Source organism: Euleptes europaea, chromosome 12 (assembly GCF_029931775.1).
Source record: "Euleptes europaea isolate rEulEur1 chromosome 12, rEulEur1.hap1, whole genome shotgun sequence".
Classification (NCBI taxonomy): Eukaryota; Metazoa; Chordata; class Lepidosauria; order Squamata; family Sphaerodactylidae; genus Euleptes; species Euleptes europaea.
Window position 1 is genome coordinate 57,460,386 of NC_079323.1, and position 27,417 is coordinate 57,487,802.

The 27,417-nt window shown below is 41.5% G+C and overlaps 1 protein-coding gene across 2 annotated transcripts in view; it reads right to left on the reverse strand.

Annotated features, from left to right (window-relative positions):
- TIAM1 (TIAM Rac1 associated GEF 1) overlaps positions 1-27,417 on the reverse strand; it is a 175,210-nt gene that overhangs the window by 5,982 nt on the left and 141,811 nt on the right. For both annotated transcript variants that reach the window (XM_056858306.1, XM_056858305.1), the window contains exons 16-24: positions 14,764-14,940; positions 13,355-13,423; positions 12,984-13,109; positions 11,493-11,601; positions 8,322-8,501; positions 6,794-6,912; positions 5,575-5,683; positions 4,603-4,661; positions 3,230-3,332 (exon numbers count right to left, since the gene is read on the reverse strand). In XM_056858306.1, coding sequence (XP_056714284.1) covers positions 3,230-3,332; positions 4,603-4,661; positions 5,575-5,683; positions 6,794-6,912; positions 8,322-8,501; positions 11,493-11,601; positions 12,984-13,109; positions 13,355-13,423; positions 14,764-14,940 — 1,051 coding nt within the window. The remainder of the gene's footprint in view (positions 1-3,229; positions 3,333-4,602; positions 4,662-5,574; positions 5,684-6,793; positions 6,913-8,321; positions 8,502-11,492; positions 11,602-12,983; positions 13,110-13,354; positions 13,424-14,763; positions 14,941-27,417) is intronic.

Consider the following 27,417-nt stretch of genomic DNA (forward strand, 5'->3'; position numbering starts at 1 on the left):
AGCTTACTCAAAGGAAACCTGCAAGAAATGACCCAGGGATGATCTTTTTACCACTTTCTAGTAGAAAGTTGTGTTGAGTCCTTTTTCTATTGCATAGGGGAAAATACGGTAGCCTCCCTAGCCCTAGAACCACCTTTGCTAGTTGATTTATAGGTTCATTCTGCTTCTCTGCTTGATGCTGGATTTTCAACTGCTCAATAAGATTCAGCTCTCACAGCAGTGAGAGGGCCCTTACAGCTAGGCCCCATGCAGCTCACACTAGAAGTTCGTATTAGGAAAATGTGTTTCATACACTTTCCTAAGTGCCTCTGAACCATTCTCTTTATTTTTCAGGATAGCAGGATCCCTAAATGGCACCCTTTATGCGGGTTTTATGGATCTTAAGGGAGCTTTTGATACCATCCCGAGGGAGAGGCTATGGTTGAAACTATCACATTCTACTATGGATAGGAGGTTACTATGGCTTATTCAGCAATTTCATACTGACCTCACAGCTCAGGTTCGCTGTGGCAACCAAGGAGAACTAACCGAGCCTTTTGAACTGGCCAAGGGAGTTAGACAAGGTTGCCTCCTTGCTCCTCTCTTGTTTAATCTATACCTGAATGATATGGCAACCAATTTCTCAGAGTTTTGCCACCCCCCAAAGCTTGCAAGCCATTCCACCCCGATTCTACTCTATGCTGACGATGCAGTTCTCCTGTCCCGCACAAGAATTGGTTTGAAAAGATCTTTGCAAACTTTTTCTGAGTACTGCTCTAGGGAAGGTCTTAAAATAAACCATCATAAATCTAAGATCATGATCTTCACTAAGAGGAGAAAAATGCCTCTTTTTCGCTGGGTATTAGATGGCTTTGAGGTTGACCAAGTCAAGGAGTTTGTTTACCTTGGCATTCTGTTTTCCCATAACCTAAATTGGAATGCCCATCAAAAAGCAGTGTCCAACAAAATTAAACCTGGGGTTGGTGCTATTGTCAATTTTTTTCACACCAAAGGTGGCAAATATATTCCAGGGGCTATTCAGGTTTTTAACCTGAAAATTACCCCAATTATCCTCTTTGGTGTTGCCATCTGGATTAAAGTCATCAATGAATCTATAGATCATCCACTTATTCAGTTCTTACGAAAACTCCTAAATGCCCCTCGATGTGTTGCTGGCGTTACTCTTCGTTCCGAGTTTGGCCAAATGTCACTTGAAGCTAGGGCGTGGTTGGCCGCCTTTAAACTCCACCTTAAACTGTGCTTTAGCACTGAGGGGTTCCTAGCTTCTCTGAAGCATGACCCTTTCAAATCCTCATGGCAAAAAATCTTAGATGAGAAACTGGCGTTGCTGGGCTTCTCGCAGGACATGTTATTAGATCTTGGGAAAACTGAAGCTTTTACCAAAATTAAAAAGCGCATTAAAGAGCTCGATTATAACAGCACTACTTTTCGTGCTCGTCGCGTCTGTTCATCCGTTCTTCGGAATACCCCCTCCACATGGTCTGCCTGCCTATACATATTATCTGACAACTCCTCGTCTCTGTAGAGCTTTTTGCTTGGCTAGATTGAATGCTAACCCTTCTATGGTAATGCAGGGCAGAATTCTGAATATACCGTACTCAGACAGGATCTGCCCTTGTTCTTCTGGCTCTATTGACTCATTAGCCCATGCCCTCTTGGAATGCCGCTTTTACGAGGAACTTCGATCGCACTATATTTCCCCCCTTTTAATATACAAATCCAATGCCTCTGTGACTGACATAATGCCTTTTTTACTAAGCGACAGGGACCCCAAGGCTACATTGTCAGTGGCAAGATTTGTTTCAGTCCTTACATCCCTCCAACACTAGATATATGCTGCTCAAGATCAATTGATCAAGGAGCTTCTAAGGGATAAAAGGAAAGATAGCAATTTGTGAACCTTAGGTAGGACAACAGAATTTGCTGAGACTTGAGATTCAGAACAATGCAAGTCTAGATGCAGTATGGCCTGGCATCTGGTGGGAGATGGGGGCAGGTGGATACTTACTGTGGGAGGGCAGCAATTGTTGTTGTTGCGTGATGATGTCACTGCATGCGCAACCTGAAAGCGCTAGCATTGCATCAGGGTGACACTCTAGCACTCACCCCAAAACTCTGTTTTTTGGGCGAGTGCTACGGTGTCGCCCCAGGGCAAGCCGATGCTTCCGGGTCGTGCCAGAAGTGATGTCACTGTGCAATGACAACAGTTGCTGCTCCCTGTTTAGCTGACCTGTTTCCACCCATTACACAGCTGAGTGTCACTGAGCAGCAGCCAAAATTGCCAGGAGACTGCCTGCCATAAGTGGACACCTGGCAAGCCTACTGAGCAGTGTTGATGCATTTGGGGTGTGAGATGTTTCCTACTTATAAGTAGGACATACTGATGAAATTGGTTGTCATTTAATATGCAAATATGTAAAAGTACTCCTGTCACCATTACAAAAACAGCCTGAAGAAAAGGGTTCTTCTCAACAGAGAGATTACTAGAGTCCTGATACAATACCTGTCTACAATATATTTTATATTAGTCTTACAAAGTTGACAATATCAATAAATCTGGTTTAGATAAATTTTTGCAGCAGGGTTTTTCACCATCTGTGTTTTCGGTTTTGTACACTGTTTCTCTTTTGTGAGTCATTACTTCAGCGTGGGTAGTGAAGATTAGGATTATGGCAGGTTGCTGGGATTTTAAAATTAGATTAGATTATTACTACTTACGCAACTGCTCAATAGGTAATAAGATCATCAGTCACAATAAATCCAACATTTAAAAGGCAGCTACATGTGAATTTGAACCAGTGTTTCTCTTGATTAAAAGTATTAACTAAAATTCATATGAAGGCCATCCAATATAAAAATAATCTTCTACTAGCTTCTAAATGCCAACTGAAAGGAAGCCGGGTGAACCGCCTTGTGAAGGGAACTCCATCACAGCAGTACACGTGACAAGATTCTAATACTTATAGCCACCCACTGCAACTCAGATGACAAGGACACTCCCCCCTCCCAAAAGCCCCTGAGGATCTAGATGCACAAGGCCTCTTTCAGGTTTGAAGGCCCAGATCCTACAGAGATCTTAAGCTTGAAATGTGCCTAGTAACAAAATAACCAACACAGATAACGTAGGACTGGTATTCCAAGGTCTTCTGTCAAACCAAAAGACATATATTAGACAGTAAGCAACGTTGACAACAGACTCAAAGAGAAATGAACAATTTCCCAACACTACCTGCGCTTGCCAGTGCTCGAACCTGCAGAGCTTCTAGAGGTATCATATGACGGAAACGAAATGGGTCTGAATCTTCATAGATTGAAGCCCTATGAGATCCGCCCTAGATAACAGTGGGGAAAAATTGAACAGTGCTTGTAATGCTGACTATTCATTTCATGCTGGAGGCTTGGGGAAGATCGGGAAATACCTACAAGAGAATTTGCACTAGAAAACACTGAAGTAATGTATTGGAACCAGAAAAACTGATAGAACTCTCCCTGCTGTAATGGTGGGATATCCCTGCCAACTTCACAAGGAATAATATTACTAAGCATCACTAGCTCCCTTCTCCACTATACATTATAGCTGAGGCACCTCTTCATGCAAAAGGCCCCACAGCTTGCCAGAAGCTCTTTCTGCTTTGTTTTGTGAAAAGTGTTGCCAACATCAAGAATTGGGAATAGACGGTGACTCGGAGTGTATTAAATGTTTCTCATTGTTGGGCAAGTACTGAATTCTACAACAGTTGTCTTTTCACCCACGTATCTGCAAAAGTAACTGCAGCTGCCCACACCGGCTTTTGCCGTGTAATTTATTGCAGAGCTTTTTAGTGCAATATGGTTATGATGACTATTCAGTGGCTACAAAAGACTCTTTGCAGATAATCAGATGGCTCTGTTACTTCATGTTCTTGTGCTGAGATCTGAGAAGAAAGAGCTGGCATCATGTCCTCCTCGGTCAATTTCCCTTTGCCTTATGAAGGCCAGCCCCTTGGGTGGCCCTGCCCCTCTGGAACTCTCATGAGATCTGAGCAGTTCCTGTGGGAAGCTGCTGCCTGCATCTCAGCTGCAGCTTATCCCCTTGTTTCTCCACCCAAGGTTCAAGGCTGGTTCCCAGCAGATTGTCTGGTGGGGGCTGTCAAAGGGCCAGTCCCTGCGAACCAGATGGCATCACCCTAAAAGCACCGTGAGTGGCTTGGTGAGTGGAAGCTGAGGCTGGCTCCTTGGATCCCCTTAGAGCTGGGGTGCCCTGGGTTCCCTCAAAGTCCTCAACAAATCTCCAATTTTTTTTAATGTTATGATTTTTAAGGGTGCTTTCTGAAGCTGTTCAAGACAAAAAAAACAAAGAACACTCCTACCACCCATAGCACATCCACTGTATCTATTACAAGTTTAGAAACAGGAAGGGAAGTGAATTGCAACCACAAATAATTGGAATTGTGTTAGTTTTATTGTTAGAACTTTATTGTTGTTAGCCTTTTTAATTTAGTTGTTTTGTAAGCTGCCACAAATGGCTGGATATATTAATCAACCCTCCCCTTGCATATGTCTTCCTGATTACTCAGAGCAGACTAACTCCAAATTCATTGGTTTCATCCATTACAAACTTACCAGTTTTTTCTTCTGTTTGGAGCCATCTTTATATACAAGAACCACAGCAGTTTTGAATACTAGAAAATGCCAAAACATATTGAAAGTCAATAATTTTTCTCAGCTTTCCACATATGAACAGTAGAGGGAATGTAGTGTAGTAGGAAACAGAATGTGAACTCTTCTGAGTTCCCAAGAGCGGGAAATGGAGGGACAGAACTGTGGGGCCGGTGATTTCATGGGTGGGGGAATGATAAATTCAGCAGTTGCTTTACTGATGAGGAGAAAACAGCAAGTGTGGCTTTGGGATAGCCGCTATTTCTGAGTCTAATCTATTTCACAGAATAGCTCTGAGAACAAAATATGGGTGGAACCTATGTTCACTGTTCTAAGCTCCTCAGAAGAAGGAGGTGCACACAGAGACAGCCAATTAGTAGCCTACCCATGCCAACAGCAAGTGATTTGTTTCCATATGAGGACTAAGGTCATTATGGGTAGGTCAGAAATGCTGAGAGCAACCATGGGGCCCAGAGAAAATTGGATACATAGAGACAGGTGCATTCCCGAAGAACCAAATGGCTATACCCGTTCCTGGAAATGTCTGTCACTTATGATACATCATGATATTCTAATTATAGATATTGCTAAAAGGAAGTAAACAATGAAGTTAGCAAATATTGGGACCCTAACAGCTGGAATAATTCTATTCACTTGAATGGGATTACTCCCAAATAAGCAATTTACTGAATGCTGCTTACAATGAATTACTCACAAAAGTGATATTGTGAGTAATTCATTCCACAGAGCAGCAAGAGCCCCTGGTTCAGGGAAATCCTATTTCATACAGGGGTTTTTTCTGCATTCAGTAAACACTAAACTGGAAAGGAAGGAAACGTCCCTGCAAGCTTGTCCTGGAAGCAATTCTTACATTCATTATTTAAATTCTAGGTGAAACAATATCATCTGCTTTCTTTCTGGGAAAATAGCACGTACCAAATGCTGCCAATTCAGGTTCCTTCTTCCACTTCCCAAGAGACGCAGGAGGGTTAAGCCAGATTACCGTGGTATGCAAAAGTAAATCTCCCATAGAAAGATCTGCAACCTGCCAGTGGCAATACACAGAAAGAGCAATGCTAAATAAAACATTGGTTTAATAAATGTTTGAAATTGAATTGAAGCAGTGAGTACTTTGTTTGGGATTTAAGACAAAATATACCACTATACTTTGCCACTCTAAACAAAGGACTCTTACACCAGCTAAATCAGGATGGATGCTGGTAGGAAAGTCAGCTATTACGCAGGGCATTAAGAGCTTTAAAGCTGAATGTGTCCAGGTTTCTTATCCAAGAAGATAAAGAGTACCATGGTCTTGTTAGATTACACTTTCATAAACAGGATGCTGATATGTATAAAATGCTTCCCCCCACCCCATCTCCATCTTCTACATTTTGTAGACAGAGCTGATCTTGCCAAATCAATCCGCTACCTCCAGGCCTGAGTACTTCAATGTACTAATGTAATGGGGATGCCCTTGAAGACAACTCAGAAGCTTCAGCTAGTGCAGAACATGACTGCGTATTAATTAACAGGGACTGGGCCTTAAAACTGTATTCAGACTGTGTTATAGCAATTGCACACGCTTCTGAGTTGCTACCAGGCTCAAGCCTTTCATGGCCTGGGACTCACATATGTGAAAGACTGCCTCTTTCCCAATGAGCCCACCATGCTCTTTAAATCTTATTAACAACATTTCTTGATGGTTCAGTCTTGCCATCAAATTTGGACCATGAGGGCATCTTTTTGGAATTTACTCCCTGCAGAAGAAAGCAACCTCCCTACTTAAGTTTCTAGAGCAGCTGTAAAAAAACTATTTTTTCAGCAATTTCAGCCTTATGATTTGGCTACAACAGATCTTTCCCTTCAAGTATAAATAAACAGTGGTTTGTATGAGACTGTTTCCTAGAGATTGCATGTGAAGTGTATTACAAAGGTCCCTTTAATTTTGAATATCTGCAACCACTATTTATTTTACAAAGTTCAGAATGTTTCTATGTATTGGCCACAAACATCTAAATGAATATTTTATATAGTTACTGCTTATATTATGTCAGGACTAAGATAGTACTGGAAATACACAGTTACATATAAATCACAAAGATAATTACGTATTTATCAATATGTAACTTGCAAACTTTCAAAACAAGCCCCCTACCTCTTTTTTGTCTCCTGTTTGTTCTGCAATAAGTTGGTCAAACACAGCCCCGTATTCTTCATGGATTTTCTGCATTTCATTGATATGGCTGGCAACTTTGTTCATTGTTTTAATGGCCACTATGAGAAAAGAGAGAATTCAAAATTGGAGGACCAATTTCTAAAACCTAGAGGCTGAGAGGGCATCCCTACCTCCCAGTTTGGCTCACTTCCCATTTGCCAGGGTTGATCAGGCAGCCAATTAACCAATGGCCTTTTTTGATTGTTCACAACCTGTTTGTGTGCATCTGCAGGAATAGGCTATTTGCAGGCATCAGAAGCTGACTTCCAGCTGATGAGGGATCAGCTGCGATTTGGCTCCTGCTCTCCTGTTGGTCTCCCAACCAGCAAAGTTTATTTGGTGGTGCTGGGGAATCTGGAGTTTACTCACTGCTGATCGAGTTTTTCTGATCTCCTATCCCGGAAAACATGCAGGACATTAAAAGCATTGTTTCTGCACCACCACCTTTTTGCAACTTCACTGTATAGCTATTTTGCTGAGTGGGAAGAGTGGATAAACTCATCTGTGAGGCAGCTTCTGACCAACAGGCAGCTATAGACTGGTTGGACAGCTTTTTGAGTTGCTCAATGAAATGGGAACATATCCCTGATCTGCTCACAGATCTCATTGTGAGTGTAAAATAAGGAAATCTGGCTGCTGAACAGTCTTGTTGAGAAATTTGTGGCATCCCTAATCCTTACTTTGTCACAGCCTCAAGATACAGAAGCCAGGAAGCAGACAGAACACAATGTGGGAAGTGGGGTGAAGCAGACAGTTGGTTCCTTCCACTGGATGGTACCCTTGACTCAGACTGAGGCCTCCTCACAATGATACATCATACAACCCATGAGTTCATGAGTACAACCCAACTCGTGAGCTAGGCAAAGGAGGCAAGCATGGCAGGAAAGCTGCATACAAAAACCAGAGGATATACTGTGTCCTTTTCTGGTGAGAGAGAAAGAATGAGGAGGGTAAGTAACCCCCTACATTCCTACAAGACTGGGGAGGCCCAAAGCTTACGCTCTTTGCATGTCTCAGAGATCCCATTTTAGAGAAGTAACACAAAACTTCTCAAACTAAGATTTCTACACAGAAAGAGAACGTTTTTGGTAAATCTGGCTGAAAGTATATAAAAGGATAGGCGGTGGAAACAAAAATGGGTGGAAGTCACAAAGAAGTTACAGCAAAGATGGATCTGTCTTTTGTGAACTGACTGCATCTTTTCTGTGTTGTTTGAAGGACAACCGCATATCTGAAAACTTGTAGCAACCATAATTTCATACCATCCCAGGAAGGACTGACTAGAACTCCATAGGCAATATTTGTCACATAGTTTCACATAAATTAATTCTCCCCAGATATTACAGACTGTGATTGACCTGCAATGGAAATGCAGGGATCCATTTTTTTTATCATAACATGAAGTCCTAGAGAAAGAGTTGCCCCCCACACAAAGCCAAAAATTATATTTTATTATTTCATAGCTTACCATCGAGATGATAATGTTCTTCACTCTCTGCGTCAGTGAGGGTAAAGAGTTCTTTCAGTAGAAGAGGATACTTCAATATCCTCTGGATGGGTTTAATGAGGTAAGACTCTAATGTCGATGAGTGTTGTCGTCTAGGATTCTGAGCATCCAAGAATGCCTTAAATGCAGTGTCCATCTTGGCTACATGATTTTAAAATTAAAAAAAAATTCTCAAGACATGATAAAAAGCTCAACTGTTATATTTTATAGAATAGATTATTTATGCTTGTATTGAATTTTATAGTCACTCAAGGCAATGTACGTCATATCAACTGGCAACCAAACCAAATGCTCAATGAACTTAAACCTCTAGCCAGGACACAAATGATTTATGAGGCAATGGAAGCTTCTTTACAAAGTGCATCAACCAGAAAATATGAAAAGGTGAGTGTGCACGTGGGAGAAGGAAAATACCTGGAAATCAAGATGTGACATGGTAAAAATGGATACAAGAATGTTTGATCATGGGTTTATAATAAAGCTATCTATCATGGACTGGCTTGTCTAGGGAGGAAGGAAGAGTGAAAAAAGCACATGGGCTGCATTTCAAAGTCTTTCATGTGGAAGTTTTGTCAGTGTACAGCCTCATGGGCAATTTTGGATAATAACACAGATAAATTGACACCAAGTTGGTCCCTTCTTCAGTGTGCCTCCCTGCTGTTTCTCATCAGGTATAAAATGCTATGCTACATATTTGATTATCTAAGGGATTCCTCAGTGTATGGCTTGAAATCCTTCACCTCCCAGGTGTTCTTGCAATAAAGGAGGGACAAGGGTCGTACAAACAGGTGGTAGGTCTCAAACTTCCAAAATCTTGTCCATATTCTCAGATTGTACGAGATGAAAGTATCCCACACAACTGGGCAAATGGCACCCTGTACAAGTTAGTGGTAATCAAAATAAGGATTGTACTGTTCTGACTTTCAGAGGCTTGAACTAGAAGAATTGGTTTTTATACTCCGCTTTGTCTTTATCATAAGGAGTCTCAAAGCAGTTTACAATCACCTTCCCTTCCCCATCCCACAATAGGCACCTTGTGAGGTAGGTGGGGCTGAGAGAGTTCTGAGAGAACTGTGACTAGCCCAAGGTCACCCAGCAAGCTTCATGTGGAGTAGGGAATCAGATCTGGTTTTCTAGATTAGAGTCTGCCACCATGCAGAGGAGCAAGGAATCAAACCTGGTTCTCCAGATTAGAGTCCGCTGCTCTTAACCACTACATCACACTGGCTCTCCAGCTAAAAAACTTTCTTTCTGTTCCTATATTTAGATTTACCGCGCATTCTTGGGGGGGGGGAGTCCTCATGGGAGGCGGCATGACCTCGGCGCCAGCATAAGTGCATCTAATCACACATTAGGACGCACTTACACTGGTGGCGAGGGCAGTTCCGCTGGCGCTGGAGCGCTGCGGAGCCGCGCCTCGCCCTTCCGCCAGCGCGGCCTCTCCGTGGCACAGACCATGGCGTAGAATTGCAGCACTGGCATGGGGGGGGGCATTCCTGGGGCGGCTTCCTGTCCCCATTCTCCCCTTTACGCCGGTGCTGGGAACAGAGTTGCTGTGACTGCTTTTTAGCAGGAACAGCCTCGCTGTTTTCAATGGGGCGAAAGGCCCCGTTAAACAACAAAAAGCTTTTTTTTGTTTAACGGTGTATGGCGAACGGCGTTAGGAGACGGCTCACCTGCGCCTTCTCCCCGCTGTTCCCGTACGCCAATTCTCAGGAATGGGCGGTACGCTTGCCATATGAATCAGATGTAGAGAATAGCAGCATTTACCCAAAGATATGTCATGCTGAGTAATCCTGAGGGAGAAGTCCTGAGTGTCTGTTTCCATGAACATAGACACTGCCAAATAAACTATCTAGAACAAAAGGTATATCCCCTTTAGAGAAGATTATGTTCCTCCACTTGAACCTCATACAACCAAAGCAGTGAGTATCCAGGTGTTGAACTAGCCATGACAGGAAAGTTCTGTGGTTAAGATCGTCACAGTTCTCTCTTCCACAAAATACCCTCTCTGAAGCCTTTCTCCCCCACCCCTACTGCATGCAGCTTTGGAAAAGCTATTTAAATAATGGAAGGGGCAAGGCAGGAAAGAGTTTGGCTGTTACCGCACTAGGTATTCCCAGCGATGTATCAAGAGTTTGGAAATGTTATAAAAAACATTGCTTTAAAAGGGTTTTTGGATGCCACGGCTAAAAAATGGTTGGAAAACGTCTTCACAGCTAAAGGGGCCAAACAAAGTGTGAACAGTATTTTTTATAACAGTTTCAAATTCTTAATACATCGGTGGGAATACATAGAAAGTGCGAACAGTATTTTTTATAACATTTTCAAACTCTTAATACATCGCTGGGAATACCTAGTGCGGTAACAGCCTTTAACACCCTTTCCCCCACTACCCTTCTCTGATCTTTGAAGCAGTTACCAGGGCTGCTAATTAGCTTTTAAAAAATCACAGACATCCTAATCACAGGTCTAATTTGATGTACAGTTCACAGCTATTTAAAAATGCAGCTCCGTGGAGGTGTTCTGAACTGTGTATGAATCAGGTCTCAGCTCAGCGTCAAAATGAATTAATATCTTCGGCATTAATATCTTCTACATACCTGAAAGGTTTGATTGAAGACAAGCAAAGTAATAATCGCACAAGGTGGAAAGAATCAGTACAGCCTACTTGAAGCCAGAGCAAAGATGCAGGAGAAAAGCACCTCTCCCCCACCCACTTGTTGACTTTTTACTGCAATTTGTTCCCTCGTGCCACTGCATAGCAGAGAAGAGGTGGCTACTGGGGTTTTAGTACACAAGGTGACCACAGCGGTACAGTTCCAAGCTCAGCTACCTAATGTTGTAGGGATATGGGAAATTGTATGGGATAAAATATTCCAATCCTCATTTCTTGCTATCATAAAACAGTGTCGTTTACATTTTATATTGGTGATATTCCATACAGAGTTGTCTTCCACTAAAGTACCAATGTTACTCCTTTTAGGAGTATTCATCAGCCCTCCCGACGTGTCATCAGAAATTATTGTCTGTAATCTCGGCATCACCTAGAACCTTCAGGCTGCGATAAGGAAGTCTGACTCTTGAGAAAAGTTGTATGTAAAGAGCACAGGGAGTTCAGCCAGCTCTTACCTTTCACAAGGACTTTTGGGACCTTCGTGTGACTGGCGCAGAAGGCACTGTACAGCTTGAAACGGTCAGCGTAGTAGAGAAAAGACCCACCCAAGGAAAACAACACTTTCTAGGATCAAGAGAATGTAAATGGAGTATTAGTTTATCCTTTGAGAGACTGGATGAATTAAGGCAATTTAACACAATAAAAAGCATAAAGTAAATGTCCTTTCTCTTCTCCCTTTTGAGATTATAAATACAGGAGTAAGGGAAATGTTGTAATTCAGAATATATTGTCTTGACTGTCAATCAAATCCATTAGGAAATCACAAGCTCTAGTATTAAGTGTGTGTAAGAGATCACTTAATACTGATTAGCTCTACTTAGCACGTCTCATCCTAAATAGTATGAATAAAAGGATCATTAAAAAGAAAAGATTTCACTTGTTTACAAAGAGCAGTTTAACCATGAATTCACATACACTTATCCACGTCCCCCCGCAAAAAATTTTGCTATCTCAAAATGGACCCTTCCCATGTTTTATGGAAGTATCTTGATCTTTTTTTCTTCTTTCTGGGGACAAGCAGGCCTTTCTATTTCTGCGGGAGGGATTAACTCCAGGGTAGAATTATCTTTTACTCCCAAGGAGAAAAAGGTTGGTAGGAACAGCCACAGACCATCACCTGCCCTATGCGGAGAGTTGTTTGAAGAAAGACTAGTTCAGATTGAATTTATTATTTATTTAACTCACTGCCCTAGAAGAAACCCATATCTTGTGGATCATTTATCACACAATCTTCTCTTCTTGCTGAAGTCAGGCAAAAGTAAAAAAAAAAAAAAACACTAAGAAGAGTAATTTGTATGTGAACTGTAAGCAGAATGATTTATAGGACATACATATACCATCATATGGTAACACGATTACATTATGAAATATTTAATCCATTTTTCAGCGATACCGATAATGGTTCTTTACTATTTTTACTACTATTTACAAACATTTCTTTTAAATTATATATAATACTTCAAGACAAACAAAAAACAGAGAAATGTAACAAAAAAGCAACTTTTCTGCATGATTTTTTTTTAGCAAGTACATTTTACTGTTCCAAATTATTTCCCCCCCTCCTGATTTTCCAGGAAATCATGTACTTTATGCTTGCCTGAAGTGAGGTCTTATGCAATTATATTTCTGTTGCTAGCAGTTTCTTGACAAAACTACAAGTGTGAAATTTGATGTATAATAATTACATCTAACTTCATATGACTTTGCCAATATTGGAATTATCTATGGATCAAATTGTCAGTCAATCTAGCAGCAATTAAGTGTGTGATTTTCTCTAATTGAAACATCATCAAGAATCCTGCTGAGTAAATAATTTGTAAAAACAAATAGAAATGATGGTTTTTCAACAGGTTTTAAAGAAGCTGCTCTGGCAAATTACTCCGGTTTAGTACTATTTAAAGTTAGTAAATTGATTACAGATATTCGGCAAGATCACAAAAGCTTACTTTAAACTGGTCAACCTTTTCAAGTTTTTCGAGGTCAGGGATCAACCTCACCCCATCTTCAAGGGTTTTCAGGAATTCTACTTGAAATGCTACCATTTCAGTCAGATTTCCAAAAAGAACATCAAGCTGGTAAGAAAGAAACATTTGAAAATTGACATCATTCCTCCCACATTCTGTAACACAGTAACAAAACATTATCCATAAGTATTTGGACTCACAATTGTCAACAATATTTTATTCTATTCTAATTTTTTTAAATCTTGACAATCAGTCTATAAATACTTAGAAGCTCTTAGCAGGTATCAGCTTGGAAACAGCATCAACAAATGATCCTGAGCAATATCTCACAAAGGTTAAGGCAGAAACCATACCTCTTCCTGAGTGAGGAAAGTTTCCTTTTGTAGAGGTTTCAGGTATCTCTCCATTAAACAATTTAAATCCTGGAAATGAAAAATTATTTTAGCAGCATTTGCGACCAGGTTTCTAGAAACTATACATTACAAGTTTCTTCAAAGTATTTCTGATTATTAGACATGAGGTATTATCGAGATATTGCCAATGTGATATGTTTGGACTTCCCGGAGGGATCAGCTGGCCATTATTTGTCAACAGAACTTTGAGCTAGATCTTACCCAGTATGGGAGCTTTCCTTACATTTATCTTCACTAAAACAACAGCAACTTACTTCCAGCAGTGCACCATTTAAAAGATCATTTCATTAAGCAGTTTGTATCTTCATTTCCCCTACTGCACCCAGTTTTCAGAGCAATGATACTTGAAGCAAGATCAAAGCTGTATATAACATGACAGACACATGTACACTGGGTCCATGGGAATGCATTTCCATGGACCCAGTGTACATGTGTCTGTCATATTATATACAGCTTTGATCTTGCTTCAAGTATCATGAACATGGACTAAAAGTTCTTAATTTATTATTGCAAACGTACATACAATGTTTTAACATGGGATAAAGTTTGGACAAGTAAGCCAAGAGCTCAGTTTTATTCATTCGTTCGTTTGTTTGTTTGTTTAAACAATTATATCCCACCTTTCCTTTTGGCTCAAGGGTGCTTACAAACAAAATTAAAAATAAATAGAATGAAAAAATCTCAGTCTCCTCCTTTCCCCCAAAAGATGCAAATCTTATACAAATATAAACAATATTAAATTGAAACTAATATCACTATGGCTCTTACCTTTATATCTAATTATGAACACAGACCCAGAACGCAGATCAAAAAGTCCTCATAACAGGGCCACGTACAGAGGGGAATATTTATACAAACCCAGGAGAACCCCTAGGTTTTCAGAATAATCTGATGTTTTAAAAAGAAACTCTTCCACCTAAACCAGACTCCAAAAAAACCAACCGAGATCTTGTAAGATCACGGTCAGCTTTACCATGAGGCATTTAAAAAACAAACAAAAGGATTATCTGAAGAGAGCAGAGAAAGTGGTGGTAAGAGTGATGGGGAAAGAAGAAGACATGGCAATGTTTGAAGGACTGGAGGGGAACAGAGTGATGGTGATGGAAAAAGAATAGGGACAAACAAAGATGCAGCAGGAGTGAGATGGGGAAACTCAGAAAACCTGCTACACCTATATTGATATATTGATATAACAATGTTCTCTAGTGCCATTGTAAAAATCCTGGTGGCCCTATTCTGGCAGGCAATTGCCCACCAATTAACCGGGCCAAACACAAAAGTCCAGCAACCCCGTGCGAGTGGCCACGGTGAGAATTAGATACTATTAGTTTTCCCAAAAAGCAGCTCACCTTGACATAGGTGCGTTCTGTTTCAAGGAGCTCACAAATAACCTTGCGCAATTTATCAGCATCAGTTAGCTGTCTTGTGGCTTGCTGAGGGCCAATAAATTCCTGAGGGTTGACACTCAAGTCGGATGGATTCATCTCATGAAGACTACGACAAAAAGCAGCAACTTGTTCTGTACTCTTTTAAAATTAAGAAAACACACACAACTTATTATTATCAGCAAAATCTGTAAACTGAGCTATAATCACAGAACTTCAAATCTAAATGCACATCAACACAAGATGAAAATAACTAGTTAAGAATTCAATGAACAATTGATTTCTAAAGAAATATGCAATATAATAACAGAATAAGTGAATTCCATTAAAAGTCCAGTACTGAAACCTGCTATGTCAATAAATGGTTGTTTAGTGTGAGGTTTACTGACTGCTGCATCAGCGTAACTTCATATAACGATGGGTCAGCAGCGTAAGAACGTCATTTGGTGTCACAGGCAGACAGGCCAGCTCAAATGGCTAGTCTTAAGTAGTCAGTGATTGAGGTATACACCAGAAATATTGTGTGAATGCAAAACAGATAAGATTCCTACCAGGGAGCAAATACAAAATGCTCAGGATATGCCCTTCATTTTAAAAAACCCAGGTTTTGCTAATATTTGCCATTTTGCCACCTCAGAGGAAGTAGGGCAAGAGATTATGAGCACCGGCCACTGTCATTACACACCATAATATAGAAGTTGTTGAGGAATGTGTCTGAGCAATTCCTAGGTGATCACCAATTGCTTCTTCCCTTGGTACTGGCAGTTACACTCTTTTTATCTCCGTTTCTGACCCCATTACTTTAATTGCTAATTAAGAAAAACTGTACTAACAAACTTGCTTTCACCAAAGATGTTTCAACTCCTGTCTGACCAGAGATAAAAATGGAACACACAAAAAAATTCTCTGGGCTCAGATTATATTTATTCCATTTCGCTTGAATTTGTAGATCTGAATCCTGGAAATACACTTTGTAAAATATACTATACTATAAAGCTAAACATTTAAGACACATTTTCAAAAGTTGCAAATTCAGTCCCTATTCTTTATTCTTATATCTAATTATTAATACTGAATATATGACTATTACTTACTAATACTTTGGGCATTACTAGACATGCAATCAGGGTTCTGTATTACAAACTCCCAAAGGCGTTTTAAACTTTTTCATGTGTGTAGAGTCCTAATTTAGGTCAGAACCGCAGAATGTGGAGAGGGGAATTATGTCTTCCCTGGGCCATTTTCCCAATTGTTCCAGAGGCATTTCAGGATAGGAAACTAGCACAGGAGGGAGACTTAAAACTCTTCTCTCCACACATTGGAATCCCACTCTGAATTATGGCTTCACAAACCTGAAAATTTTAAAAATCACTAGGAGCTTAAAATACAGAACTCCCAGGTCATATATAGTAGATATGAAAGATAAGACAGCTATTGTTTGTACAACCTTGATTCAGGGCTTAAATGAAACTCTGCACGTGTCGAAAAATAAACATTGGGCCAAAACATGCTCCCACGATCCACAAAAAAGCCTGAAGTACTCCTCCTTCCCCATGGCAAATAACTTCTACAGATCTTCACTGTGTTGATATGAACATGTAGGAATTTTGCAGTCATGCATTCAAGATACAGTGAGACAGTTTAAAAACTGTTAATGTCTGGAATTTAGGACAGGAACAGAGGAGACCAGAGTGGATTCCACACTGGGATGGGATTTTGTGGTTTCCCCGCTGCTGATGTAGCTGCAGGTAATGTGCAGCAGCAATGGGGCTTCCACATGGCATGTTTCCTTGTCCAATCACCCAGAAGTGGCCCCCTCCCCTGGGCCTAGGGTTGTCAGGTACCCCTTTGGCACTGGCAGGAGCTTTTCGGGGCGGGGCTGGGGGCAGTGAGTCCCATGTGCATGCAGTGCATTGGGCATTTATGTCATTTTCGGGTTTACCCTGGATGCACCGCATCACACGGGATGCTCTAGCACTCTCACCCCCAAAACTCTATGGAAACTATAGAGTTTTTTGGGGGGGTGCTAGAGCTCCCCATCGTGATGTGACGCTTCTGGGGTAAACCTGAAAGTGACGTCATTGCACCATACACAGCCACGCGCACGGGATTGCTGGACTGAAGGACTTTTGTGTTTGGTCTGGTTAATTGGCAGGCAATTGCCTGCCAGTATAGTAGGGTTGCCAGGTGCCCGCTGGTGGCAGGCAAACCCCCAATAAAGTGCCCCTCTGCTCGCCGACCAGCTGAGGGTCAGCGGGCAATCACGCCCCGCAACAGCCGGGAAACCTCTCCTCTCCCTCCCTGGGGTGAGCGGGCCATCTGTTGCACGCCCGCATGCCAGCCGGGAAACTTCCCTTGCCCTCCCTGGGGCAAGCGGGCCACCTGCTGCAGCCCCGCGCGCCAGGCGGCACTTCCAGTTTACAACCGGAAGTGCTGCATCGCGCACATACCACAGAAACCTCCCGCCAAAGGTAAGTGGGGACCGGGCAACCCTACAGTATAAGGCCACCAGGGTTTTTACATATATATTTTTTTAAAATGGCACTACAACATTGTTATATCAATTTATCATTGTAAATATAGATGTAGCAGGTTCTCTGAGTTTCCATTTTTCATTTTTTAAGTAAGCTTCTAGCTCTTTCCCTTGCAAAGATTTGCCTTTTTCCTTGTTATCTTCACAAGGAAAGAAGCTAGAGAATTATTTTAAAAAATAAAAGTGGAGAGTTCAAAGAACCTGCTACACCTGTTGCTACAATGGTATATTGATATAACTATATTCTAGTGCCATTTTTTTAAAAATAAAAGCCCCCTGGTGGCATGGGGAGGAAACGGCTGCTACATGGGCCGGAAAATCCGTATTCTTCCACCAATGCAGCTATCCAGGCTTTACTGCAAACTTTCCCAAAACTACAGAGCAATCAGGTTTGAGAAAGATTAGAGAAAAGTTGGGGAACCCCCCCTCAGAGGTGCACGAGTGCACCATGGTGCTGTGGGGAAACAGGATAAAAATCCACTCCCCAAAAGCACTGAGCCTGGGGCGGATAACTAGTGTGGAAATGGCCCAGGTGACGCAGGGCTTGCAGGTGAAATTGAATACTTGCAGCCCAAAGCCACACTACTGGCCAGTTGAGGTGGGGTTCCCCAACCCCTTCCCATCCCCTGGTGGCCCCTACTTTCCCCTTGGTAACTCTATCTCCGCCTTCTATCTACAATGGTCCTCCTCTCCACTTCTCTTCTTGTGAAGCAAGGAACTCTGTTCCTTGTTGAACTCTCTGAGCAATACATCACCTGCCTTTTGGGGGATTAACTTTCCCTTCTAGTTTTTAACTTTTCAGTTTTAGATTTACAGAAACAGCTCCCCATGTGTACATGGCCCCTCTATATTGATTTTGTATGCATATCCAGGGTCTAAAAGTTAAAAATAAACGATGTGATGCATACATAAAAGAAACTGTGTGTGTGTTTGATTGTGAAGCTTGTTTGCTAAGCCATGAAACAAAAGTGCTTTATTATCTAACTTTCAGAACTTGAACTAATGCATGTTGTGCAATTTACACAGAAATCAATGCATTTAAATACAACAGGGTTGCCAGGTCCCTCTTCACTACCGGTGAGAGGTTTTGGGGGCGGAGCCTGAGGAGGGCAGGGTTTGGGGAGGGGAGGGACTTCAATGCCCTAGACTCCTATTGCCAAAGCAGCCCTTTTCTCCAGGTGAACTGATCTCTATTGGCTGGAGATCAGTTGTAATAGCAAGAGATATCCAGCTAGTACCTGGAGGTTGGCAACCCTAGGTATATAAAATGAGAAGCATGTATTTATAATATGCTATCCCAGAGGCTGCCCAGTCTGTTAAATCAACCTGTTAAATAACTGGTGATAAAATTATCTCCTAGATTGCTAGGGTTGCCAACTGCCAGGTTGTTCAATACACTAAATAAAATATAACCTATGCTGAACAAACTGTGTTGAATTACAAAAACAGCATGTAGACTCAATTTCTATGCAGTGAATTTACTATACACAATATCAAAGAGACCTAAATACAAAACACTAGTTCTAATACAAAAATACAGAAACTTATGTCCTATAGACAAATACACAAACAATACAAAAATACAAGGGAACAAGGATGTATACAAAACTCTCAAATTGAGAGGCTGACAATTCCCTGCATAGAAATTGAGTCTACATGCTGTTTTTGTAATTCAATTGCCAGGTTGTAGCAGGAGATCTCCTGCTGATTTAACTGATCTCCAGCCGATAGAGATCAGATCACCTGGAGAAAAATGGTCGCTTTGGCAATTGAACTCTATGGCATTGAAGTCCCTCCCCAAACCCCGCCCTCCTCAGACTCCACCCCAAAAATCTCCCGCCGGTGGCAAAGAGGGACCTGGCAACCCTATATATTGCAGTCTGCCCCCTCCAAAAAAAGCAGGAACAAGCCACTTGCAATACGCACTACTGCACTGCAATAGTTTCAGATGGTGTGGCAAACAAGTTGATCCTGGTATAGGTGTTTAGCAGCCCTCCCCCTCTAACTACAGAGGGGCCAGAACACATGGCTACAGTCATCTGTGCAACAGTGGTGGCCCCCGAAAGCGAAGAACAAGAGAAGACTTATATAGGCCTCACGGATGGAGAGAAGCCCACAAAGAGCACACATTATTCTTTTAAAAAATCTATAACCACTTGACTTTTCACCTGGAAAAAAAAACTACTCCACTTCCTCTGTGCAACCTTCTCTGCCTTCAGAAGTATCTCTTCTTTAGATGGGTTCTTTAAACTTAACAGAGAACACCACATATACCTTTCACACATTTAAGGTTTCCAAAATGTAAATTCCAAGACTATGGGATTTTTAAAAAAATCTTCAAGGTACAAACTTTAATAGACTAAATGTTTATCTGACACCTAGTTAATCATATCACTTAATTAAAAGACAGCAAAAGAACTCATCTGCTCACATTTGTATCCATTTTCGCTTGGAAAACTGCTTATCTTACGGACAAGCATATGTTAACTGAAAGATAAATAATAAGTGCTTGGGATAGTACTATCCATATCTTCTAACAATGGGGACCACAGTAATAGCTTACAGAGCTGTATCCAGGAACAGAAAGACCTCTTTCCTTTTCAACAGCGAAACAAAATTTTGCGGTCCAAAAAGACTATATTTTATTTGATTGAAAGATCACTGAACGTAAAACCTCACTATTTATTTAATGTTCTTAAATGTGCTGGATAAACAAACTTCATGCAAATCTCAGTCTCTGAGTAATACCTGGGGTCACTGCACATTCAAAAACTGAAAATCATTCCATCACTCTGTTGCTGCAAAGGGAAATGCAATTTTTTATTATTTGTGCTATACAGTCGATCTCATGAAATGAAGCATATGGCAAACAGAATCAGAAGCTCTCTCAGTGCCTGTATTACTGGAGTAATGTTTAGCTGTTCCAAAGAACTGACATCATCAAAAATGTTGTGCTAATAATTCCGTTATTTGCCATTGTCATGGGGGGGGGGGGAACCCACACACTAAAATCTAGATTCCTCGACCCATTTAACCACAGAAAAATCCTTTCTCAGCACAGGTCCAAGTATTTCATGCTGCTGGATATTTTCATGCATGTTAATAAGAAAACATAGCTACCAAATATCTCTCGTAGTCCTCTTCAGACCACACACACACTCAATAGAATCAAGAAGAATGGAATTCTCAGATGTAAGCTGCAGAATCAGTTCTTAATTCTTTCAAGGCGCTTTTGCAAAAGAACTCAAGCAAGGGCAGCTTAAACTTGAAAGGAAGAAGCAAAATCCCCAGTGGAAAATAAATGTCTCTTGCTTGTGGCTGGGGGAAAGCTGATTGGCTGCAACCTGGACTGTTTGAGAATATTAAAATGTCAAGAAATGAAGCAGCTTGCCAATTAGAAAATCTTTGAAAGCCAACAGCTTTGGGGGGGGGGGGAATCATGAAAGTTATCTTCCTTTTTTTACAAAAATATCACACTTATAAGTGGAAAGAGAATGTGAGGGCATATATAACTTGATGCATTTTGACTACCACTAAAAATAAAGAAAAAACGCAGGCATAAAATACTTTAATAATTGAAACATGTGTGCAAAAATCATTATTGTGTGCGGCATCAAACACGCCATAAGATAATTAGCTGTAATTTCATGAGACAGCTGCCCTAATTTAGAGGGAAGGAAACGGATGTCCAGTAGCACTTCCGCTCAGCAGTTTTTTTTAAAAAGGGACATCTGTTACCAAAATTCTTCTTATCTGCTTAATATAACACCACTAACACCAAGGAGGGGGAGGCACATTTTGAAGGAAAGGAGGAAAGGAGGAAACGAGGAAGGAAGGAAGGAAGGAAGGAAGGAAGGAAAGAGAGAAAGAGAGAGAGAGAGAGAGAGAGAGAGAGAGAGAGAGAGAGAGAAGAAAGAAAGAAAGAAAGAAAGAAAGAAAGAAAGAAAGAAAGAAAGAAAGAAAGAAAGAAAGAAAGAAAGAAAGAAAGAGAAAGAAAGAAAGAAAGAAAGAAAGAAAGAAAGAAAGAAAGAAAGAAAGAAAGAAAGAAAGAAAGAAAGAAAGAAATTTTTTTGGCAATTTGGTGACAATGTCCTGTAGAATTGCATAAAATGAACACAGACTGACAAAGATGGCCACAGGAAAGAATCCTCCAATTCCCCCCCCCCCAAAAAAAGACACCAAAGCAGGAGATGGACAAGAGATGGTGAAACAAACAGAAGGCAAATAGTATAAGCAAAAAAAAAAAAAGCAATATATTTCCTGAAATATTTCATACCCACTGAAATCCCTCTTCCATCCTGCCCCTTTTTTCAGATGAAAATTCAGCTCATGTGAAAGGAGAGCCATTCTATATATGCACACCTTAGTAGAATAATGGATCTTTCTGTGCTCTGCACACAAATGCATTTCCATTCTCCCACTGGCCCTGTAGGCAAAGGTGGGGAGAGGCCTTTGGCGGGAGAATGCGCCAGCATAGGTGCCATTTTATCCCGGAATACAGTGGCACCTACACCAGCATGCGCCTCCAGAGCAGCCACTCCGGGAACTAAATCCCAGAAGAGAACGCTCACACTGGCGTGATGGAGGCGTTCCCAGGGGTGGAGCTGATGCTAGTCATCCTCCTAACCCCTTTCGCCCCTGGAACGCCCCCTTGCACAGCGGTGTTGCTACAGCACCTTTTTGGGTGTTGCAGCCTCGCTGTTCTCAATGGGGCGACTTTTCCTTTTTCCTTTTTTTGTTTTTAAATATCTTTTTTACCTCCATGGCGGCCAGGAAGCCTCTAAGGAGGAAGTGTGGGTTCACCACTCCCGGCCGCTGCAGAAATATCCCCCCCTCAGGAACGGGCTGCCCGTGTCCATATCCCCTGTTCCAGCAGAGGTTGCTTGTACTGGAGTCAGGTCAGGGGGCCTTTCCTCCATAGCAGCAGCTTAAACACATCCTTCCAACTGTGTCCCTGCCAGTAAGTCTAAAAGCCATAATTTCTAAACACAGAGCAACTCCAGCCTGCCTACATGTCTGCATGGTAGGGGAGATAAGGGTCACTCTCTCTGCACACACTCAGAAACCAGCTTTTGTTTCTAGCTCCAGCACTGAAAACTGGTTCTAGGGCTAAGCCCTACCGAGCTCTCATTTTGGTAAAGTCCTGATGACTTATTCTGGCTTAACTGGTTATTACCACTTGTAGGATTTCTGCTCACTAATCATATCTTTATCCAACCGATTCTATGATTAATTTATTCATTGACAATTCTGATCGGGGGGCAGCGGAGAAGGTGGGCCCTCTTGCAGCTATTTTGTGCCCATAACTCTCTCTCAAAATGCCTGTGCACACAGACTCAAAAGTGTTGGAGATGTCAGGTATATGACCCATGGAAGAATCCATCCATTATATCACCTAGTATATTGAAAGAAAAAAATGGCAGCGTTTTAATCTATTTCAATTTTCTGTGACAGCAAAAAATTCCAACCACAGCTAGTTTCAGAGGTCTACTAGTCTTTCGCAAATTAGATGTTCTACTCATAGTTTTTAAAATTGACACCCACACACGGTTCAATGTAGCTAGCACTATTTGTTGTTGTTTTTTAAAAAAGAAATAATGCACACACATCATCAGTCTGTCTGTGTGTTTAAAGTGTCGTCAAGTTGCAGCCAATTTATGGCAATCCCATAGGGTTTTCAAGGCAAAAGTTTGCCATTGCCTGTCTCTGCACAACAACCCTAGCATTATTTGGTGGCCTCCCATCCAAGTACTAAAAAGGGCTGACCCTGCTTAGCTTCTGAGATCTAATGAGATCAGGCTAGCTTGGGCCATCCAGGTCAGGGTCATCATCAGTCTAGCCAATGTGAAAATTGGACATTTTATTCTTGTTCGGCAATAAATGGGGTGGGATTGGGCAGAATACCATCCTTGACTTTTGCTTTGCCAAGTGACCCTGAATTAGGGTTTCCAGCTCCAGGCTAGGAAATACCTGGATATTTTTGAGGTGCAGCCCAGGAAGGAAAGGTTGGGGAGGGGTATAGTGCCATTGAGTCCACCTTCCAAAGCGCTCATTTTATCCAGATGAACTGATCTCTGTCACCTGGAGATCAGTTATAATAGTGGGAGATCTCCAGCTACCACCTGGAGGTTGGTAACACTACCCTGAATAACTAAAGGGAGATTGGAAAGAGAAACTGCTGAATTACAGTTGATATTCAAACTAAAGTCAATGCATTTACCTGGGCTGAATAAAGACCTTGCATTCATGGCCCATTACCAATGCTGATTTCTCCACACCCATCTCTCCCCTGGACATCACAGACTCTTTTGCATATCACACCTAATCCAATCAAGCCTGCTATTCACATTTACATACTGTTCCTCTACTTAAAGACCGATGGATTCACATTCTAGCTGTATCTGAAGAAGTGAGCTGTGGCTCACGAAAGCTCATACCCTACCAGAAAATATTTTTGTTAGTCTTTAAGGTGCTACTGGACTCTTGCCCTTTTTGACTACTGCAAACAGACTAACACGGCTACCCACTCTGAATAACTAAGACCACCTCTAGGATCAACTAGCTGCATTTTTAAGGCCTCAGCCCGGCTGCTTCCAGAAACTGCTCCTCCCCCACTCAGCTCTAATCAGAGAATGACTAAGCTATGTTCAGAAAGCTCCATCCCATACTGATTGTTGGGGCAGGGCTGTGCCAGTGAAAAAGGAAAGGCAAAGAAGGCTGAGGTGAGAGATAGAGGCTTTTAAAAGGAAAAACCTTCCTTTCAAGCTTGCCTAAATCTGTTCAGCCGCATGGACTTGGAGGAGGGTGGAATGGGATCCTCCTCCTATTCTCGATAGTCAGATCCAGGGCCCTCTTACAGAGGGTATTTGGCGGGGGTGAGGCTTTTTTCTATCACTGCTGCCTCAGAAGTCCATCCCAGATCCAAACAGCAGTGCCATGGATGGGAGATGGTTCCCCGCACATCCTTGTCACCCCTACATGCCTCTGGAGCCCACTCTGGACCCAAGTGGGGAAGAGGTGCCCGCTGTCTGTGCTACCACTGCTGCCCTGCATGTCAGATGAGAGAGCATGGAAGACTTGGGTCAACTAAATGGCACGAGCTGGCCCTGCCTCCATGCTCTGCTGGGAGGCCTTTTGAGGGCACCTGATTGGCCCCTGCATGAAACAGGATGTGGTTTGGATGGTCCATTGGTCTGATCTGGCACAGCTGCTCTTATGTTCTTAACAAATTTCATCATAAGGTCTTTCACAAGAGGGGGGATGTTTGTTGTTGTTTTTTAAAAAAACACTTTACAGCCTCTTGCAGACAATCAGGAACATGCTGGTTTCATAAATTACTGGGCATGTATGGAAATAAAAATATTTTTCTTGTTACAGGAGAAAAATTGATGAGCAAGATCGGAGTTTTAAGATTTTTCCAGATCATTTCTTCCATATACAAGCTTAACATACGATGAATGTCACTGTAGAGTTAACCTTCACCCCAAAACATTGTCTAAGATGGCCTTTTGGAATAAAAATAATTTATTAAAAGAGATCCAGAGTCTGATTTTTTAAAAATAACCCTGTTGCAAGTTTGTACATAGCCACTTGCTTGATTGTCTTGTGCTGAGTGAAAATCCCCCTCAAGTGACTAGGAAAGGACATTTCAAACTGGTTCTTTTTAATGCCAAAAATGACTAACACTTGCATATGAAAGGAAAATAGTCTAATGAACACTTTTTGTGGGCTAGTAAATTTGGTAGTTAATTTGCAATACTGATACAGTTTGCAAAGAGCACTTTTATGTTAGAATCAACCCCACACATGTATGCTGATATAAAAGTAAGGTGATAGTGTTGTGATATATGCCAACAGAAATATAATGTTTTAAAAAAGGGAACTAAGATGTAGTGAAATGGCCACTCCACCAAATCGCCTTAAATTGCACAAGAATACAAGAACACAGAAAAATTTCCCTATGCAGCAATAATGAATGCTATAATTTTATATAATACACCACTATATGCGAACAATTCAAGTATGCTGTTGCCATTCAGGTAAAATTCTTTGATGTAACACACACATTCAGTTTAGGTTTAACAAGAATCCACAATGAATTCATAATTCTATCCACAAAAACATTTCCCCAGTTTTTTCTAAGCATGCTGATAACACACAAGATTTTTTTCAGTTCCTCAAATTAATTGGCCTATATTATTGAAATACTGAATTAAATTCACAGTTTCTATTGCACCTGTCTTATTGCATTATAAACATGAGAAAGAGTTACTGCAAACAAGCCGAGTGACTATTAACGATTCAGACAGTTGGTCATAAAGGAGGTGATTTTTGCTTCATACACTTCAGATGATAATCATTAAACTATTGAAACCCCCCTTTTAATTTGAAATTTAATGACATTTTTTAAAAACAACAGCAAATCATACATAAGAGAAAAGCAACTGAAAAAGAGAGGAACCAATTACAGCGGGGTCATAGATCACAGCTACCTCTGCAAAATTTAGCAGTCTAGTTAGAATATAAGCACAAAACGGTATTCAAAAATACATTTAAATTAATAATCCAGCATCTTCCGGAAGACATTTTAAAATGGGATAACACCTTTCTGACTTCATGCTAGTCTCATACTGACCATACCAAAAGCTTTAAAAAACTATGCACATCAAGAGTCATAAGTATTTCCCTCCTCCTCTTTAAAGAAAAAAACCCCCCCTCAGCTTTACTTACTATATTTCTTTCTGCAGGAAACCAGAGTACAGACTTCAGCAGCCTTCTGCATGAAGCTTTAGAAGCAGATACAAGTCTTGTGGCTGTTTCAAGCTTGGGAATGTCTTGCACAAGCAGCCTTCCACTGCCGAGCTATCAAGGATGGGCTCCAGACTTTTGTGACAAAGGGTCAGGAAATAAAGAGGCCAAGAGCTTTTTCCTTCCTCTCCCCTGTGATACCCTAACAAGATAATATTTACAACTTAGGGCCACATTGTGTGTGTAAAGTGCCGTCAAGTCACAGCGGACTTACGGAGACCCCGGCAAGGAGCTTTCAAGGCAGTTAAAAAGTAGAGGTGGTTTGCCATTGCCTTCCTCCATCGAGCCTTCCTTGGAGATCTCCCTTCCAAGTACTGACCCTGATTAGCTTCTGAGTTCTGACGAGATCGGGCCATACCATGCCTCCTTCGCTACCCAGGGCCACTTTACACAGGCTGAATTTCTTACATGGATAGAACTGTCATGAACCCCGTAAGTTTACATAGTCAGATGTGACAAGTGCACACACATTTATTTTGCCATGTATACACTTTGTGGTATAACACCAAATACAGCTTCCTATGTCACCATAATAGATGTTTGTGTGCTTGTCACACAAGTACATGTCTGGCGCATGGCATTTCCTACACGGAATTGACACTTGTGTAGCTGCTATCAAGCAAAAGTTTTAAGTGGCAAAAAAGATGGTGAAACAGACCAACAAAAAATGTAGACCACAGAATCGTTGAGGGAGCTCAGACCTTTTACTGATTACCAGGCCGCTTCTGAGTATTCTGGATTACAAACTTGCTACACCATGAGTGCACAACATAATGACCAAGGGCACTACGCTGCTCATTGACACCTTTCCTGGTGCCCACCAAGTGTATTTAGATGGGGCTCTTGCCCAACAGTGCTTTTTATTGGCCACTGAAGATGTGATTGGCTATGCAGATTTAAATGACATTGTTTCAGCAGTAGCTGCCACCACAGCGCTGGTTGAATTCTCCCTTTCACTCCTCTTTCCCAGTGTATTTATCAAAAATTATTCCTCTTTCCCCCTGCATCTGGGCTTCCTCTGTATGTCTCTGACTCTGCCTCCCACGGTAGCCATTTTATGGTTGTGCCCACGACCCTGGGTGTCAGAATTCCAAAGGCACCCTCCAGCTTAAAAAGGTTGGGACCACTGCTCTACACCAGTTACCACCAAAACAAAAGTATACCTCAAAGGCATTCAGAATTCGTTTATACTTTATTTGAAATGAGTTTGTGGCACTATTTTTAAAGAAGTCTGAGGAGTGAGAAGGCAAGGAGGGTTTGCTCCTCCAATACCTCAG